At 42.2% G+C, this 18,210-nt stretch overlaps 1 protein-coding gene across 1 annotated transcript; it reads left to right on the forward strand.

The window, feature by feature from the left end:
* Positions 1–16,291: 16,291 nt before the first annotated feature.
* Positions 16,292–17,916, forward strand: LOC124149895 (extensin-like). Its single transcript, XM_046521724.2, has 2 exons — positions 16,292–16,309; positions 17,035–17,916. Exons 1-2 carry the CDS (start codon positions 16,292–16,294, stop codon positions 17,914–17,916), a joined length of 900 nt encoding a protein of 299 aa, XP_046377680.2.
* The last annotated feature ends 294 nt before the right edge of the window (positions 17,917–18,210 follow it).

Genomic DNA, 18,210 nt, shown 5'->3' on the forward strand with positions numbered 1-18,210 from the left:
CCAACAAGAATATTTCTTTGTTGTTGAGTCTTTTTACAATACACAAATACATGTTTGATAATATCAAAAGCAAATGTGCAGCATAAACATTCATCGGATTGTTTACTGTAGGTGCTAAGACATAATAAATATGTTAAATCATAGACGTGTTAGCAAATGTGCAGCATAAACATTCATCGGACTGTATACTGTAGGTGCTAAGACATAGTAAATATGTTAAATCATAGACGTGTTGCGGTCTCTCAATTGTGAGAAGCCATAGTCTGTGTTCCTTAGTGTCCTTGTCCAGAAACGTCACCGTTGAATATAGCTGTTATATCATATATATGTGTTACCATGCTTGGAGTTATTTACCAGTTCAGCCTATCAAGTTATCTTTAACTATGCATTCTAATATATATACATTTCATAGATAAAGGGATTCTGAGCCAAGTGATGAAGATATAACTTTACCCTGTCCTTGAGCCTGAACCTGATTGACCTTGTGCCATGTTTTCCGTGACGCCAATGTTCGTGATTTAGAGTAACCGTAAATATCGGAAGGCCATTGGTCAGTTCCTGCAATAAAGATCTGCACTACTGCACCCTGTGTCTTGGATTCCATAATTTGGTCTCGGCTAATGTATCGCCGACCGCGAGACAACCACAAAGAAAGATTACAATCTGCAAATAATCATTCATCTCGCTTACTTCATTTTCATGTACGTTCTCTCGCGATACTAGACTTTGTCAGGTGAAGTGCCACGGGGCAATTATATTGTACTTATAATGAGATTTTCTGAGGACAAAACCGGCAGCAATCCATTTGCGTGTCGCGCCTAGCAGTGATGTATTGGTTTCCAGCAATTCTGTTAATTCACTAAGCAAATACGTCGTTAATGCTTTCCCTTCTTTAAAAGATTACTTTTAAACCCTATTAATCTGATTGCTTGTTGCTCCGTAGAATGTTTAATCGGAGTCGTAAAGCTGTAAGTTACATTTGCCACTGTTAAAACTGATTTACAATGGTGGAAGAAAAAGTACACCGTGTAAGGAGAATCAACTGCCTGCGTGAGTCCATGTGTTTCTGCACGACAACAACTCGCTCCCCGTCTATCTCTGATGGCCATGCTGCGTCAGGGTTAATGTGAATTCACTTTCCATGTTTGTTAGCGCAACGTTACTTACACTGCATCAAGCAGCGCTGCACCATTTATTGTGTTATTATATGGCTAGTGTCAACATGGTACGGGAGATTGGTGCGCAGTGGTGCGCGATAAATTTCAAGTTTTGTGTTATTATTTCTCGTTATGCATTAAATTCAAGTTCGATTCCGTACACGGCCTCGTCAGTTTCGTTATGTCCTGCACACTGAGGGGTCGATCATTGATATCCCTGGGGCCTGAGATTTAAACGTTAGTCGCAAAGTTCACCCTCAGGCTGCACAAACGAAATAATTGTTCGCTGTTAAAAAAACAACAAATACAACTGTCCCATTTCCTGAGGAAAAAAATGAATCTTGAAACAGTGACCTGCCGTGCCTGAACATATTTTTTAAGGAAATTATGGGAGGACTGCACTCGTGCATAGACGTATCAGTAAGGAACATATTGTTACGCCATCACTCGTGCCTAGAGTGAATGAGTGAGTTCGGCTTATCGCCGCTTTTAACAACATTTCAGTTAGATCACGGCGTACAAGCTTAATGTGGGAGGAAAGTCCGAAGTGATGTAGGTCTCAGATGTTTAACACTTTGGTGAAGCCCACGAGCACGGGTATGGTGCTGACATAACCCACTATGGGGTTCTGGCGTGCTTAAGGGACGCAAGCCTGCACAACGAATTGTGGCGCCTTTGACCACTGGGCCACCTTTGCCCTCTTGTGCCTTGACATACCGGTAAGGAAAATTAAGTAACGTCATCACTCGTGCCTTGACATACCGGTAAGGAAAATTAAGTAACGTCATCACTCGTGCCTTGACATACCGGTAAGGAACATTAAGTAACGTCATCACTCGTGCCTTGACATACCGGTAAGGAAAATAAGTAACGTCATCACTCGTGCCTTGACATACCGGTAAGGAGGAACCTTATGGTAACGTCATCACTCGTGCCTTGGCATACCGGTAAGGAAAATAAGTAACGTCATCACTCGTGCCTTGACATACCGGTAAGGAGGAACCTTATGGTAACGTCATCACTCGTGCCTTGACATACCGGTAAGGAAAATAAGTAACGTCATCACTCGTGTCTAGACATACCGGTAAGGAGGAACCTTATGGTAACGTCATCACTCGTGCCTTGACATACCGGTAAGGAGGAACCTTATGGTAACGTCATCACTCCTGCCTAGATTCTGTGACATCAGTACCTCAGCATCTGTGACATCATCACCCCTGTATCTATGTCGCAGTTTTCCTTCACATCACGTTCCCTATGGAACACTCTTCATCTCACCAACAAGGAATCTTCAACACCAATCCGCTTCTTTCAGTCAGGACATTTTTGTTCCGGAAATGGCCGTGTCGTTGTCCAGTTTTATATATAAAGTACTTTAGTCTACGCTCTGGTTTTAAATGTAAGGCGAACCGCATCAGCATATACACATAGATATGATATTTTGTAATTTTAAGTTCACATTGATCTGTGATATGGCCGACTTCATTCTGTGTATTTCAATAGTTTCCTATTTTAAGTGATTGATATCGGTATAAGAATGTTTGTTTGTTGCCAGGAAATAACATGGCCTGGAAGGTCATAACATTATTACTTTTGTACATTAAACCAACCTTATACAAGATATGAGCATGACATTTGTATATTACCTCAACATGGGTCACCTGATAAAGGGACGCTGAATCGTCGATACATAGAATAAAGCGCTCAATGTCCATCAACAAGTGCCACATATTCATCAACTGTCAGGTTTCGTTTCAACTATACGTGCCGGAAGTGGAGAGTTTTCCGGGGAGACAACTCTGCCTATCCCCCCCCCTCCCCCCCATCCTATCTAGCGTCATCATTTGGTTCACTAGGCGCGATATAAGTTGACTTTCATTGTTATTAAACATATATATTGACCTGGTTCACGTGAATTTACGACCAAATGTTGCTCCAGCTGTTGTCAAACTGAGACAGTGCAATCAGGGCGTTAACTGACAGATGCATCTACAGTATACAGTAAAAAAACTGTAGATGAAGGACTTGAAGCCAACTTGGGGATGGGACCCTCATTTTGTCCCTCTTCAGTGTGACTCGTGGAGGTGAATGTGATGTGATGTTATGTAGGTGTACTTGTTTCGCCGTTCTTGAGTCTAGTTTGGCATAAAGAGCCCCCTTTTTATGACTTCACAGTGAATTGGCATTGTATCAAATACATATAGTTCCCCTGTAGCTCCAGCACTGACGCTGCAACTCACACAACAACACAAGTTCCTATACATCGCTAGGGCGGTACGGATGGTCGGTCATGCTGTATAGAGAATTTTTAATACAGTTCTTTTCAAATTAATATTGATCTCCTTGTATTGTGTGAAGCTGATTGCAACCGTCTTGCTGGGCGTCTGTAACATATGTCCCAATGAATACGCCAGCCTTGTTTCATGACACTGGGCCTCAGTGTTAATTAGTGACCGAAAGTGATGGCCCCGCCCCATTCTGATGTGATGCGTTATGCCCGCCCCATTCTGCCGTGATGTGTTAATTAGTGATGGAAAGCGATTTGCCCTGCCCCATAAGTGATTGAAAGCGATGGGCCCCGCCCAATTCTGATGTGATGTGTTATGCCCCGCCTAATTCTGCTGTGATGTGTTGATTAGTGATAGAAAGCGATGTGCTCAGCCCCATTAGCGATGGAAAGCGATTTGCCCCGCCCCATAAGTGATCGAAAGCGATGGCCCCCGCCCAATTCTGATGTGATGTGTTATGCCCCGCCCTATTCTGTTGTGATGTGTTAATCAGTGATGGAAAGCAATGTGCTCCCCCCTATTAGTGATGGAAAGCGATGTGCTCCGCCCCATCAGTGATGGAAAGCGGTTTGCCCCGCGCCAAAAGTGATTGAAAGCGATGGCCCCTGCCCAATTCTGATGTGATGTGTTATGACCCGCCCATTCTCCTGGAATATGTTTTATTAGTGATGGAAAGCGATGTGCCCCGCCCTATTCTGCTGTGATGTGTTAATTAGTGATGGAAAGCGATGTACTCGGCCCCATTAGCGATGGAAAGCGATTTGCCCTGCCCCATAAGTGATTGAAAGCGATGGGCCCCGCCCAATTCTGCTGTGATGTGTCATGCCCCGCCCAATTCTGCTGTGATGTGTCATGCCCCGCCCCATTCTGCTGTGATGTGTCATGCCCCGCCCCATTCTGCTGTGATGAGTTATGACCCGCCCAATTCTGCTGTGATGTGTCATGCCCCGCCCCATTCTGCTGTGATGAGTTATGACCCGCCCCATTCTGCTGTGATGTGTCATGCCCCGCCCCATTCTGCTGTGATGTGTCATGCCCCGCCCCATTCTGCTGTGATGTGTCATGCCCCGCCCCATTCTGCTGTGATGTGTTAATTGTGATGCCGAGCATTGTTTGTTGCCACAGCTGGTATATTGAAATCATATACATCCCTAGTTTTTATATGAAGTACGGTACTCTGGTCCGCGGATGTTCGGAGCTCCTGAACCAGCGTATATGTCCGTTTTACATGTGCACCCAACTTAACTGAAGCTCCATCCGTCAGACAAGGCTAAATCGCCCTCAAGGGCCTATGTTAAGTTATATCAGAAACCCTAACTATTGCTCTATTGGTTTAAAAACGTAAATTGATTTCTGTTTTACGTTTTTTGGTGGTCTCGTAGTTAAAGCGTTTTGTTCGTCACACCAAAGGCCCGGGATTGATCCCAATTGAAAAGCCAGTTTTTAAAGAGTCCCGAGGTGATACAACTGCATCAAGAATCTATACGTTTGACTATGTAATAGGATTACAGCGTTTCTAAAAGAACTTTCCCATGGTTCTAACAGCAAATTCAGCCACCTACGGAACTCTCGTGTTGCTCAATGAACACAAATCAGCCCGTTGTTAGCTCTCTGTATGTAGTTGAAACAATGCAGGCGGTGTACATGTTTGAAGTAATGGCTCGAACCACATACTCACCCTGGTTGTTATAGCATGTCACCACAATACCCTTGTACGTGGGCTTCAACAACGTGGTGAACGCCCTGGACTAGTCTGTCATTCAGACCCTGATACAAATATATCCAATACAGCCCATGCAAGTCTATAATATATTGGCAAGTCTAGATTACTGCAGTATCTACAAAACGGTCTCTGGGCTCCTTTTTATTATACTTTTATTAAGATAATTGTGTTTTTTTGGTTGTTAGTCTAACCATGGATCTGTACCCAGGCTTGTCTTCCATAGCAAGTTGACACGTCAGATTTAACAGGGATACTGTTCTATGTGGTGTTAAGGCAAATAATATTAATAAATACTCCGTTGACTGGAAGCTGACAAATGTGTAGTAATTAAAGTTGAAAATAGCTTTTAAAGTTCAGCACATCTTGAGTGACGTTGCCACCACTGAGTCCAACACTTCGTGTAATTAAAACACGGTGGTAAATGTAACATAAACGGTAACCATTTTGTAAAACGAATCGTTATCTTCTCCAACAAGATGTAGCTTAAACTCCACTAAGTCCAGTTTGTGAACAGGTGATTGCTTCGTGATATGCCATGAAACCTCGCAAATACAACCCCCTTAATCCAGAAACCCCGATAATCTGGAATCCCCACCAATCCGGAAATTCCATTAATGTGGAAACCCCGTTAAACTGGAAACCCCATCAATCCGGAAACCCCGTTGATCGGAAACCACATCAATCTGGAAACCCTATCAATCCGGAAACCCAATCAGTCCGGAAACGCCGTTGATCTGGAAACCCCGTCTCGCGGGCAATTGCCCGCAACACTGAATTGTGATTCCGGAATTTTGTTTAAATCCGGACGAGATAAATGGGAACGACATCTTCCGGATTAAAGATTTAACACCGGATTACTTATGCACTCCTGACCGGAAATTCTGATGCGGTAAAGCACATTTGTCTCAGGGGCACGGTTGCCCAGTTTACTAACGCGCCGGAATGAGCGATCTTTATCAATTTGTCTTGCCTCCACTAGTCCGCAAACCGTGGGCTGAACAAGCTGGCCCAATCTTAAACTGGTAGCGCAATTGTTATGCGCGATGCGAGCTGTACGTGTTGCTTTCGCACCTATAGACTGTTAACCAGTGCAACCTTTATCGGAAACGTTGACGCTGTTGTAAAGACAGTATATTTTAAACAATTATATATATTGCCATATATGTATTGCCATGTCCTGAAATATATTGTTATAGTAAACGACTTAATGGCTGCCCGAAGCGAGATGATGTGATGATGAATGGGTACAGTTTCCATCCTTGTCGAACTACGCTGGAATTTCGTGGCGCGATCGTAGCGCCACCAGTGGCTATTACGAGTTATGTCCCTTCTACGTCCCTCCCATTGACTAATCAGGTTGCATCTCCCATATCACTTGCGTTTTCTTCAAACAAAGTGGCGGCGCCCTGTCAAGACGATCTGAAGGATAATCAATATCTATATTGTAATAAAACGGGTCTAACCTCATGATGTGCATCAGATCACTCAAAGATCTTAATTAAGAACATGACAAGATTTGGAAAATATCTGTCGACACCAGGTTGACGGTACACGTGTATTCACCATTGGAGATCCTGCAATCGACTGAAATCTTCCCGGCAGTCGTCATGTTGATAACGAACCGGGTGTCGATTTCGTTACGCGATTGGATTGGACTGTACTCGTTAGTCCAGCCAGAATATACCTCTTACCCAAATTCTAGCCTAGTTCGGCAAGGGTGGAAACAGGACTGGAAAATGGACTAATGGTTCACTCCAGGTCGCTTTGTGGACGCGTTTTGCAATTGGTGGTCAACGAGACTATTATCTTTGATGCTGGAATTCCACACTTTTAAACATGAAATGTGTTTTAGTTGTAGACGAATCCATATGTATGTCGTATTATCGCCGATTAGGCTATATACACCCATTCCAGTATAACGGGCCTGCCTCCGTGGTCTAGTGGTAGAGCGTCTGCACTCGGCATTAAGGGGCTGAAACAAGGACTGGTCGGCTCGGAATCTGTATACTCTGTCTGAGTGGGGTATTCATGACAACCTGCGGAATAGTATCTCAGTAGGCGAGCACTATAAACTCGGCATTAGTCTGGACTAGTACAAACAGCTACATACACACACACGTGTATGCACGTCGCTATATAAGTGCAATGTTGTTCAACGCGACGTTCAACCCCATTTCACTCAGCTCACCTCAATACAACGGCTATAGATGAAAGTACGCGAAATGTGAAGTATGTAGAATGTAATACACAAGTATGTAGTAGACACATTGATGGGGAAAGTGAGAGAAACATGTTCAAGAAGTGGTGATAGGTACTGACAAGTTATGTCATCAACTACATATCATAATATTATATTCAAAGATATGGACATCACTGAAATCCATTTTGGTATTTCTAATATCCTTTGTACACGGTGTTGAACGGTGTATAAAATATTGTAGGAATGATTGGTAAACGGTGTATAAAATACAGCCTGGATGATTGGTGAACGGTGTAAAAAATATTGTATAAATGATTGGTAAACGGTGTATAAAATACAACCTGGATGATTGGTGAACGGTGTATAAAATATTGTATGAATGATTAGTAAACGGTGTATAAAATGCAGCCTGGATGATTTGTGAACGGTATATAAAATATTGAATGAATGATTTGTGAACGGTGTATAAAATATTGTATGAATGATTGGTGAACGGTGCATAAAATATTGCATGAATGATTGGTGAATGGTGTGTAAAACACTGTCTGGATGATTGGTGAACGGTGTATGAAATGTTGTCTGGATGACTGAAGTCTCTCTGTTGGCAATGACATGATGACATCGCAGTTATGATCAGTGAAAATATATATAACTGTGGCAAAATTGTATTTTGAATATTTCAAAATTAAAAAGAGCTTTAACATTTTAAATACAAATTGAACGGTAATTACCAACAACACATTTTTCATTGTATAAATTAATCTAAATAGAATATTAATACCAATGATCAATGTCAATAATGATGACGGTATTGCTTCTTCCCCCTTCACCAGGCCTTGTACCTGGTGTTATAAACCGGAAGTGATTGCATTGACTCGCGTGGTCGACAGTGTTATGCGGAAGTACTTGGCATGCTGGGTACATGAAAGAGGCAGACATTGTGCACGAAGTTTCTGAATGTGTGAAGTTATAAGAGCAGCAAGATGGCGATTGACCTGATTTGTTTCCCATCCTCTTGCCAAGTGTGGTTTGGATATCATGTGTTGCCAGTTTCCATCACTATTGTGGGTTCAAGATCTGAGACAAGCCTTTCAAGACATTCATCAGTGAGAATATTCTGAACATTTTCTAGGTACAGGGTTATATCATAGGGCCTGTAAGGTATTGCTGGTGTCACTTAGTTTACGCATTGCATTAGCCTTTTTTTATTGTAAATGTAAAACTCTGTGATTAAATATAAGGTATTGATTATGCACTGATCTTGTGTGGTCATGTGCTGATTTCATAATTTAGTTTAGTTCTGTGCGCACCGATGTATGGGCTAACGTCAATGTTTCAATTTGGAAATCACCCCGCAACAACAAGCAGGGTGCTTTGCCAATGATGAGATGAAAGTCCATTTTGAATTTCTTTATGCCATAGCCTTTTTCTACTGTCTTTAATATTGTTTTCAATATTGCCTTTTAACTGTCTTTAATATTGTCTTTAATACTGTCTTTAATATTGTCTTTAATACTGTCTCTAATATTGTCTTTTATACTGTCTTTAATAGTGTCTTTTATACTGTCTTTATTACTGTCTTTTATACTGACTTTGATATTGTCTTCAATATTGCCTTTTAACTGTCTTTAATATTGTCTTTAATACTGTCTTTAATATTGTCTTTAATACTGTCTTTAATATTGTCTTTAATACTGTCTTTAATATTGTCTTTAATACTGTCTTTAATATTGTCTTTTATACTGTCTTTAATAGTGTCTTTTGTACTGTCTTTATTACTGTCTTTTATACTGACTTTGATATTGTCTTCAATATTGCCTTTTAACTGTCTTTAATATTGTCTTTAATACTGTCTTTAATATTGTCTTTAATACTGTCTCTAATATTGTCTTTTATACTGTCTTTAATATTGTCTTTAATACTGTCTTTAATATTGTCTTTTGTACTGTCTTTAATATTGTCTTTAATACTGTCTCTAATATTGTCTTTAATACTGTCTTTAATATTGTCTTTAATACTGTCTTTAATATTGTCTTTTATACTGTCTTTAATAGTGTCTTTTGTACTGTCTTTAATATTGTCTTTAATACTGTCTCTAATATTGTCTTTAATACTGTCTCTAATATTGTCTTTTATACTGTCTTTAATATTGTCTTTAATACTGTCTTTAATATTGTCTTTTGTACTGTCTTTAATATTGTCTTTAATACTGTCTCTAATATTGTCTTTTATACTGTCTTTAATATTGTCTTTAATACTGTCTTTAATATTGTCTCTTGTACTGTCTTTAATATTGTCTTTAATACTGTCTCTAATATTGTCTTTAATACTGTCTTTAATATTGTCTTGAATACTGTCTTTAATATTGTCTTTAATACTGTCTTTAATATTGTCTTTTATACTGTCTTTAATATTGTCTTTAATACTGTCTTTAATATTGTCTTTAATACTGTCTTTAATATTGTCTTTTATACTGTCTTTAATAGTGTCTTTTGTACTGTCTTTATTACTGTCTTTAATATTGTCTTTTATACTGTCTTTAATATTGTCTTTTATACTGTCTTTAATATTGTCTTTAATACTGTCTTTAATATTGTCTTTTATACTGTCTTTAATATTGTCTTTAATACTGTCTTTAATATTGTCTTTAATACTGTCTTTAATATTGTCTTTAATACTGTCTTTAATATTGTCTTTTATACTGTCTTTAATAGTGTCTTTTGTACTGTCTTTATTACTGTCTTTTATACTGACTTTGATATTGTCTTCAATATTGCCTTTTAACTGTCTTTAATATTGTCTTTAATACTGTCTTTAATATTGTCTTTAATACTGTCTTTAATATTGTCTTTAATACTGTCTTTAATATTGTCTTTTATACTGTCTTTAATATTGTCTTTAATACTGTCTTTAATATTGTCTTTAATACTGTCTTTAATATTGTCTTTTATACTGTCTTTAATAGTGTCTTTTGTACTGTCTTTATTACTGTCTTTTATACTGACTTTGATATTGTCTTCAATATTGCCTTTTAACTGTCTTTAATATTGTCTTTAATACTGTCTTTAATATTGTCTTTAATACTGTCTCTAATATTGTCTTTTATACTGTCTTTAATAGTGTCTTTTATACTGTCTTTATTACTGTCTTTTATACTGACTTTGATATTGTCTTCAATATTGCCTTTTAACTGTCTTTAATATTGTCTTTAATACTGTCTTTAATATTGTCTTTAATACTGTCTCTAATATTGTCTTTAATACTGTCTTTAATATTGTCTTTAATACTGTCTTTAATATTGTCTTTAATACTGTCTTTAATATTGTCTTTAATATTGTCTTTAATATTGTCTTTTATACTGTCTTTAATGTTGTCTTTTATACTGACTTTGATATTGTCTTCAATATTGCCTTTTAACTGTCTTTAATATTGTCTTTCACATTCCCTTGAGTGCTGTCTTTTATACTATCTTTAATATTGTCCTTTATACTGTCTTTAATATTGTCTTTCATATTGTCTTTAATATTGGCTTTTATTTTGTCTTTAATAATTATGGTCTTTTATTTTGTCTTTAATAATTATGGTCTTTTATTTTGTCTTTTATAATTATTGTCTTTTTTTTGGTCTTAAATATTGTCTTTTATATTGTCTAGTATACTGTCTTTAATAGAGTAATCAACCTTTGAAGTAAAAAGATAGTCCATTCGCTGTACAAAATTGCATCCTTAAGACGAATCCTGTGATGGAGGGTTCGAAACTCAGCTTCGCCCTGACTGTGATTCATGGTTTGTCTACCCTCACTCACTCCTCACTCATGGAGCCTTGCGAACATGAATCATGTGTTGAATCATGTGTTGTATTGCTGGCGTTCTGACGTGGCACATTTTATCATAGCTGTACTTTATTGTAAGCGTCTGATGTACCTGGCGTGGAAGTAAAACCACTTCAAAGGTCTCCCCAAGGGCGGATACAGTGTTGAAACAGAGGGGTACATTTTGTGATGCGGCAATTCGTGTCCCTAAATCTGTTAGTAATAAGTGTTGTAATATGTTTAGACTTTGTGTACAAGACCACCTCTAACACGTCTACCCTATGGGAATTCAGGGTGAAATGGGTCCCGGCAAACTTGGTTGGTCGCAAGAAGCGTTCTAATGGATCCTGTTGGTCAAGCTCGATGATTTAGGTGAATGAGTGTAATTGCACCCCTACGGCGTGAGTCGTTAGTCGCAATATCAATCACTGGATCGTTCCGTCCAGACTCGAATATTTACATAGCTGGAATATTGCCGAGTGCGACAAACAACAACCAAATACATTTTAATTTTCTGATGGTTCATATATTCAGTATGCTTAAATTCAATGTGCGTGTGTGAGTGGTGTGTGTGAGTGGTGTGTGTATGTGTGGGTGTGGGTGTGGGTGTGGGTGTGTGTGTGGGATTGTGTGTGTGTGTGTGTGTGTGTGTGTGTGTGTGTGTGTGTGTGTGTGTGTGTGTGTGTGTGGGGGGGTGGGGGGGTGGGTGTCGGTGTGTGTGTGGGGGGGGGGGGGGGGGGGGTGCGGGGGTGTGCGCGTGCGCCTGTGCGTGTGTGTGTGAGTTGTGCTTTGTCCGAACAGTTGTCGTTTCATCCTGTTATGCCTGTATACGTTATTCAAATATGATTGGATCACTGAAAATTAGCGACGACACCAGGCGTCCGCAACAAGGGTACACATGCCCTGCTCTGTCGGTAACACCCGCCAGTCACATAACTTGCATGAAAAGCGGCCCGTATACAATCGGGTCTGGACCAGTCAATCCAGTGATGGAGTCTGGACCAGAAAATCCAATGACATATAGGATGACAGTCCTGTTTTAGAGGAATCCTCGTCTGAGGCTACTCCAATGGTTGTATTCGCCCAGTTGCCCCGAATAGGTGACATTGCCAGTCTATCTAAATGCCTCGCTCACACACTGATGTGTTGGAAGCCCTTCAGCGCCATTTCCATCCCTGCAACTCCAACACCTATTACCTCAAACACAAAACTGAATAACAGGACCGAGTGTAAAAACACGTTAGTCGTTTCCCGATAATAATTTCCAGTAGTTTCTCATAGCACTTACGTTGAACTCGTTAGGAGGAAGATTTCTCCTAATAGAATAACACCACGATCGTAGGATCAAAGCACTGGAATTCCTAAGCTTTGTTTTCGCAATATTCATTAACAAATATCAAAGGCCCGTTAACGCACAATGGCGCTTGCCCGTAATTTAATACCAGTTTTTAAAGGCAATATTTCATATACCGCTATATGGTCTTTATTTACAATGCCCGGATTGCCTCATTATGTCCGTGCTCCTCGTGGCCACCACCTCGTCTGTAGAGAACACCGTTATAAATGGCATTTGCACGTGCCTAATTGCCGGGGACACAAATTGACTGTACGAGTGCTCTGGCCACCACGCTCTGTATAGCTGTACTGTTTGACTCTGTGTTGCTCGGGATTTCCTCACTTTTTGCCGAACTCTAAACGTGACAAAGACAAAGTTGAAATATGAATAGCCGGCGCGTAAAGGGCACATAACTAATTAAAATTTCAATAGTGTTATTGTGAAAGGTCATCCTGCATGGGGGTTTCGTGGAAGCTGAATCAGTCTGACAATGTGTCTGCACGAAGTCTAAACTGTGTACATCCTATGTCCTATAATAACACTGCATGATAGGTCCACGCCAACAAACTAGCTTCGTATCACCATGTGGCGCTCGCTGGTGTAGAACACGTGCGTAGTGCAAGTGTGACCGCGGGTGAATGCTAGCATAGCCACACCTAGCCTGCTACATATATCAAACACGAAGGTATATACAATTCTAATATGCTACAGACATTCAAACACCGCAAGAGATGAATGGCTTAAGGTTCTATGCGCATAAGCCCGCTATGCAGGGTTGAGACTCTTTGCATTACCAGGATCTGCTGACTGTGGTTTCGAATCCAATGTGCGGACAGATTGGGAATCTTGCTATTTCAACAACATATCTCTACTCGTGAATCCTGCCAGAGTCTTCAACTACGAGTCGGGGATTTGTCCAAAGATAGATCAAGGACATACCTCACTCACATTACCCAACACACGGCGCACAACAGGTTCACGGCTGACCACAGAATGAGACATACTAAACGCACACTGCACACAGATACACTACTGACAAAACACACATTACAAACTGTGTAATCGCTAAACACATCATACAGTTAACAGGTACTCTACACACACAGACATACTACAAACTCCGCACAGACACACTACAGACTCCACACAGACACACTACAGGCGACACTAGACACACTACAGGCGACACTACAGACACACTACAGACTCCACACAGACACACTACAGACTCCACACAGACACACTACAGACTACACACATACACACTACAGACTCCACACAGAAACGATACAGACTACACACAGACATATTACAGACTACACACAGACACACTACAGGCTACACATAGACACACTACAGACTCCACACAGACACACTACAGGCTACACACAGACACACTACAGACTACACACAGACACACTACAGACTCCACACAGACACACTACAGGCGACACAACGGACACACTACAGGCTACACACAGACACACTACAGACTCCACACAGACACACTACAGACTACACACAGACAGACACACTACAGACTACACACAGACACACTACAGACTCCACACAGACACACTACAGGCTACACACAGACACACTACAGACTCCACACAGACACACTACAGACTCCACACAGACACACTACAGACTCCACACAGAAACGATACAGACTCCACACAGACATATTATAGACTACATACAGACACACTACAGGCTACACATAGACACACTACAGACTCCACACAGACACACTACAGACTCCACACAGACACACTACAGACTCCACACAGACACACTACAGGCGACACTACAGACACTACAGGCTACACATAGACACACTACAGACTCCACACAGACACACTACAGACTCCACACAGACACACTACAGACTCCACACAGACACACTACAGGCGACACTACAGACACACTACAGGCAACACTACAGACTCCACACAGACACACTACAGACTCCACACAGAAACGATACAGACTACACACAGACACACTACAGACTACACACAGACACACTACAGACTCCACACAGACACACTACAGGCGACACTACAGACACACTACAGGCGACACTACAGACTCCACACAGACACACAACAGACTCCACACAGAAATGATACAGACTACACACAGACATATTACAGACTACATACAGACACACTACAGGCTACACATAGACACACTACAGACTCCACACAGACACACTACAGACTCCACACAGACACACTACAGACTCCTCACAGACACACTACAGGCGACACTACAGACACACTACAGGCTACACATAGACACACTACAGACTCCACACAGACACACTACAGACTCCACACAGACACACTACAGACTCCACACAGACACACTTCAGGCGACACTACAGACACACTACAGGCGACACTACAGACTCCACACAGACACACTACAGACTCCACACAGAAACGATACAGACTACACACAGACATATTACAGACTACATACAGACACACTACAGGCTACACACAGACACACTACAGACTCCACACAGACAGTACAGACTACACACAGACACACTACAGACTCCACACAGACATATTACAGACTACATACAGACACACTACAGACTACACACAGACACAATACATACTACACACAGACACACTACAGACTACACACAGACACAATACAGACTCGACACAGACAAATTAGACTACACACAGACATATTACAGACTACATACAGACACACTACAGGCTACACATAGACATAATACAAACTACACATCGGACAGACTACAGACTCCACACAGAAACGATACAGACTACACACAGACATATTACAGACTACATACAGACACACTACAGGCTACACATAGACATAATACAAACTACACATCGGACACACTACAGACTCCACACAGAAACGATACAGACTACACACAGACACACAACAGACTACACACAGACACACTACAGACTACACACAGACACACTACAGACTACACACAGACACACTACAGACTCCACACAGACACAATACATACTACACACAGACACACTACAGACTACACACAGACACAATACAGACTACACACAGACAGTACAGACTACACACAGACACAATACAGACTCCACACAGACAAATTAGACTACACACAGACATATTACAGACTACATACAGACACACTACAGACTACACACAGACACAATACAGACTACACACAGACAAACTACAGAGTACACAACGGACACACTACAGACTACACACGGACACAATACACACACACACAGACACACCGCAGTCACACTACAGACTACACAATGCACACACACACACAGACAAACTACATACTATACACAGACAAACTAGACTACGCACAGACACACTGCATGATACACACAGACAAACTAGGCAACACTAAGACACACTACAGACTACTTACAGATACACTACAGACTATACACAGACACACTACAGACGACACACATATACAATACAGACAGACACACTTCATGCGACACACAGACACATTTCAGACGACACACAGACACACTGTAGACTCCACACAGACACTACAAACACACTACAGACTACAGACAGACACACTACAGACTACACACAGACACACTACAGATTCGACAAACACACACTACAGACTACACACAGACACACTACAGATTCGACAAACACACACTACAGACTACACACAGATGCACTACAGACTACACGTACACAGTAGTACTACAGACTACAGACAACACACAGACACACTACAGTCAATGGTCGCCATGACGGTTTTACCGCAGGTGTGTCCCTCTCAGTCGTGGACGTCTAGTTACCATCGTATTAATGTGGCGCTGTCATCGCTGTTGCGTATATCACGGCCTGCTGGGAAACCTGATACCCCAGCTTCCTTTGAAGACATTTTATGACCTATCATGAAACAACAGATTAATTCCAGACCGCGTAGACTCCAGTTTAAGACAATATTTCATTATTAATTGTGATGCCGCGGTCTCACGTGGCAGATGTTTGGCTTTGATACTGGCTTCATTATCATGACCACTAAAAGTAATGCATTATATTAATTAGACCCCTGGGTTCATCCACATACATAAATACTAATAATTATTGTCTCTTTAGTTGGCCGATCAGCAAGACATCTACCGGTTGTTTCTGTGGCCTCGCTTTCCCAATGGCGCTGTATGTCTGACTCAGAATCAGGAGGTATCCCAGATGATGCACGTGCGCACCGATAACAATCTGTGATTTTATTTTAAAATCAAATATCAACCTGTGACGTCATTTGTGAGACATTGTAACGGTGATGAGTTTTTCACTGTCAGCAAAACATATTACCCTCATGTGAATCATTAATCACACAGTGTCCCCATACTCACTGGAAAACGGTTTATTGAACAATCAAATAACTTGAACTTCCTGGTAACTGAGAATCTTACATCCAAAGCGTGCTTCAAACAAAGTCAGAGATGCAACATAATTTTGCAAATAGTGTTTTCATGCGGAACAGGATAAAAGTCTTCCCCCTTGCTTCCCCGACCGGCTACCCCCGTCCGCCCACCTCACGGTCCACCGTCCAATCATCAGTCCCCGACCAACCCGGCTACCCCGTCACGCCCACCTCACAGTCCACCGTCCGACCGTCAGTCCCCGGCCAACCCGGCTAACCCCGTCACGCCCACCTCACAGTCCACCGTCCCATCATCAGGCCCCGGCCAGCCCGGCTACCCCCGTCCGCCCACCTCACGGTCCACCGTCCAATCATCAGGCCCCGGCCAGCCCGGCTACCCCCGTCCGCCCACCTCACGGTCCACCGTCCCATCATCAGTCCCCGACTAGCCCGGCTAACCCCGTCCGCCCACCTCACGGTCCACCGTCCCATCATCAGTCCCCGACCAACCTGGCTACCCAGTCCGCCCACCTCACGGTCCACCGTCCAATCATCAGTCCCCGACCAACCTGGCTACCCCGTCCGCCCACCTCACGGTCCACCGTCCAATCATCAGTCCCCGACCAACCTGGCTACCCCGTCCGCCCACCTCACGGTCCACCGTCCCATCATCAGTCCCCGACCAACCCGGCTACCTCCGTCCGCCCACCTCACAGTCCACCGTCCCATCATCAGATCGGCTACCCCCGTCCGCCCACCTCACAGTCCACCGTCCCATCATCAGTCCCCGACCAACCTGACTACCCCGTCCGCCCACCTCACAGTCCACCGTCCCATCATCAGATCGGCTACCCCCGTCCGCCCACCTCACAAGTCATCGTCCCATCATCTGTCCCCGACCAACCCGGCTACCCCGTCCCCCACCTCACAGTCCACCGTCCCATCATCAGTCCCCGGCCAACCCGGCTACCCTGTCCGCCCACCTCACAGTCCACCGTCTAAACATCAGCACTAGGCACTACTTTCACAGATGCAGGGTTACTGTTGTCACAGATGCAGGGTTACTGCTTTCACAGATGTATAGGCATTGATGTCACAGATGTAGGGTTACTGCTGTCACAGATGTATAGGCATTGATGTCACAGATGCAGGGTTACTGCTGTCACAGATGTATAGGCATTGATGTCACAGATGTAGGGTTACTGCTGTCACAGATGTATAGGCATTGATGTCACAGATGCAGGGTTACTGCTGTCACAGATGTATAGGCATTGATGTCACAGATGTAGGGTTAAT

The sequence above is a fragment of the Haliotis rufescens genome, unplaced genomic scaffold, assembly GCF_023055435.1.
Source record: "Haliotis rufescens isolate VD_foot unplaced genomic scaffold, xgHalRufe1.0.p SCAF_4, whole genome shotgun sequence".
Lineage (NCBI taxonomy): Eukaryota > Metazoa > Mollusca > Gastropoda > Lepetellida > Haliotidae > Haliotis > Haliotis rufescens.